Here is a 2,422-nt window from a genome sequence, read left to right as displayed (position 1 = left end):
ACAGTAGCTAAAGTTAATAAAACCGATATGGAAGCTAAAAAATAGCAAACAGATGTTAAAGCTAAAACAGAAAAATGAAGCCTAAAATTAGCAGACATGTAGCTAAAAATAAAAGTAGCAAAATGTTTCCCCTACATCACTTGCCTTGGCAGGGTGCTCATGTCTTCCATGATTTTTGTCGACGGGGGGTGTTGTTGGAGACGGTGAAGACTGAGACACGTCTGTGTAGCGCGCTGTTAATACTGACGGTTTTTGAGCGGTGGGGACGGGGGCACGAGGGAAGGGAAACAAATGCTACGTAGATTTTAAGTTAGCACGTCTGTATTGCACGCTGCTAGCTTAGTGCTACGCCAGTGCCAGCAATTGTGGACAGGGGGTAGGGTTTGTTCGGTAGGCAGGAAGCTCAGTTGTGTTGATGGGGCGGGGCGCCCTGCTTGTATAACGATAGGGGACACACTGTAGCTAAAAGCAGCTAGTAGCTGTAACAGATTTTGACAAGAACGGAAGAGATCTCAATGTCTTTCTATGGGGAAAATGTTTGTTATTGAAGTTTAATATTTTAAAAACATAAAAGTTGTAGAATCTAAAATTGGCAGTAGCCATCTGCTGAAAGAGCTGAAGGTTTCAATAAATAAACAGCTAAAACAGCACAAAGTCTGCAGAAGAAGAAGAAACTTTCAAGGGAAACAACATGGTGAATACTGGTTCGGCTGTTTTCTGGTTGTATTCTTCCACGAAGCTGAAGATAATCCAGAAGAGATTTTTAAGCTGACAGGACCCCACCTGTTTACGGATGGCCTCCAGGTCCCGGTCCCGGACGAACTCCTCTCTGAGCTGGACTCTGGTGAGCCGGGTGCTGCGAGGATCTGAAAAGAGCTGGAAGAAGCTCTCCTCTGGTTCGAAGTGACTGTCTGTGTGGACCAGCTCCATGTACCTGCTCACAGAGAGACAAACCATGAGAAGCTGTGCTAACAGACAGGCCTGACCCACATGGACAGAACCGGTCCGGGACGTACGTGTTGACCAGCTTGTCACAGATCTCACTGGGGAGGAAGATGTCGGAGCGCAGACAGAGCCGGCTCCTGGGTCCCTGGTAACACATGGTCTTCCTCAGGTTCCTTAGGCAGAAGACCGTCGCCAAAGACATGAGGCTGTCCGGGTCGTCTCCTGCTTTGGCTGCCATGTTAGCCCCGCCCCTTTGGTTCTGATTAAAGACGGGCTGTGCAGGGGACCTGAGAGGACATGAAGAAGAATCAACGCTATGTGGACGCAGCTCCACCACCACCTGAGCTAAGAGGGCAACTTTAATGAGATCGTTGAGCTACAAGAACTGAGAATAATCAGCTAAAGTTAAAAAATAAAAGACGCTTGAGAGGTTCTGCAGAACTGTTGATCTGGACCTCTTCAACAGATTACAGGAAAGTCTAAAAATCTACCAGTGGACACAAAGTTTGAAAAAGTCTTAACAGAATAAAGCATATTTGTCTGACTATAATTTAATTATTTCTCTTCGTTTTGTTTTTTTTAATAATCTTAGCCAGTAAAAATGCTGACTCAGCATTTTGTTTTCTTGTTTTGTCAACACTTTAAATCTTTCAGCTGATTCAGGAGCTGTGTGCTGGATTTGATATTTTTACTATAGTTACAAATATTTTCCTCAGAAATACCAGGTCTCTCCAGTAAAAAATGGTTCTCTAAGAAATCTGCTTCAGCTGCTCCCTATGCTACATTTAGCTTCTAGCTAGCCTTTTGCTATTTTCAGCGTGCTTTATGATTTTTTCATTCAACCTTTATTTAAACAGATAAGTCACATTGAGCCTCAAAGACTCATTTACAAGAGACCTGTTTGGACAGACAATAAAAGTGATTAACTGGACACATGTAGGAATGATGATACTTTTAGCTTTGATGTAGCTTCTTGCTACCTTTAGCTAAAGATGCACTTTTGGAACTTTTAGCTTCTTTTGTTGTCTTTGATTTTAAGCTAGTCTTTAGCCAACTTTAGCTAATATTAAGCTCATTTTAGTAAGCATTTGGTCATTTTAGCGTTTGAACAGCAGTTGATCAAATTTAGCTTTAAGCTAGCTTTGTTTCTTTGAGGTTCAGATGACGTTCAGTTTCTCTTAGCTGGTGTTTCTTTGAACATTTAGTTCAAGTGTATTGTCATTCGCATCAGATGTGATACATGAGGTGGAACGAAATTAAGTACCCAGGGTCCCAGTTACACCCAAAAATAGCAAAACCATAAAGTGTAAAAATAACCAGTATATAAGGCTCTAAGATATACGCTAAACACTAATAATGTAAAATAATACAGTGTATTAAACAGCAGACCGAACATGAGTCTGTAGTGAGCAGATGGGTAAGAAAGAATACAGCAGCAAGAGATAATCAGCAGCATGGATAAGCAGCAGCAAGAGAT

The 2,422-nt window shown here is 42.0% G+C and overlaps 1 protein-coding gene across 1 annotated transcript in view; it reads right to left on the bottom strand.

Moving 5' to 3' along the window:
- zer1 (zyg-11 related, cell cycle regulator) overlaps window positions 1-2,422 on the bottom strand; it is a gene marked incomplete at its 3' end in the record, with an annotated part of 41,128 nt that overhangs the window by 37,333 nt on the left and 1,373 nt on the right. The window contains 2 exon segments of the mRNA XM_037692665.1: window positions 784-934; window positions 1,017-1,232. Of these exon segments, the coding sequence (XP_037548593.1) occupies window positions 784-934; window positions 1,017-1,183 (318 nt within the window).

The sequence above is a fragment of the Nematolebias whitei genome, chromosome 18 (genome assembly GCF_014905685.2).
Source record: "Nematolebias whitei isolate Nwh7 chromosome 18, NemWhi1, whole genome shotgun sequence".
In the NCBI taxonomy this organism is placed as follows: Eukaryota; Metazoa; Chordata; class Actinopteri; order Cyprinodontiformes; family Rivulidae; genus Nematolebias; species Nematolebias whitei.
Note: the sequence above shows the minus strand (reverse complement) of the source record. Positions and strands in the feature narration are given on the sequence as shown.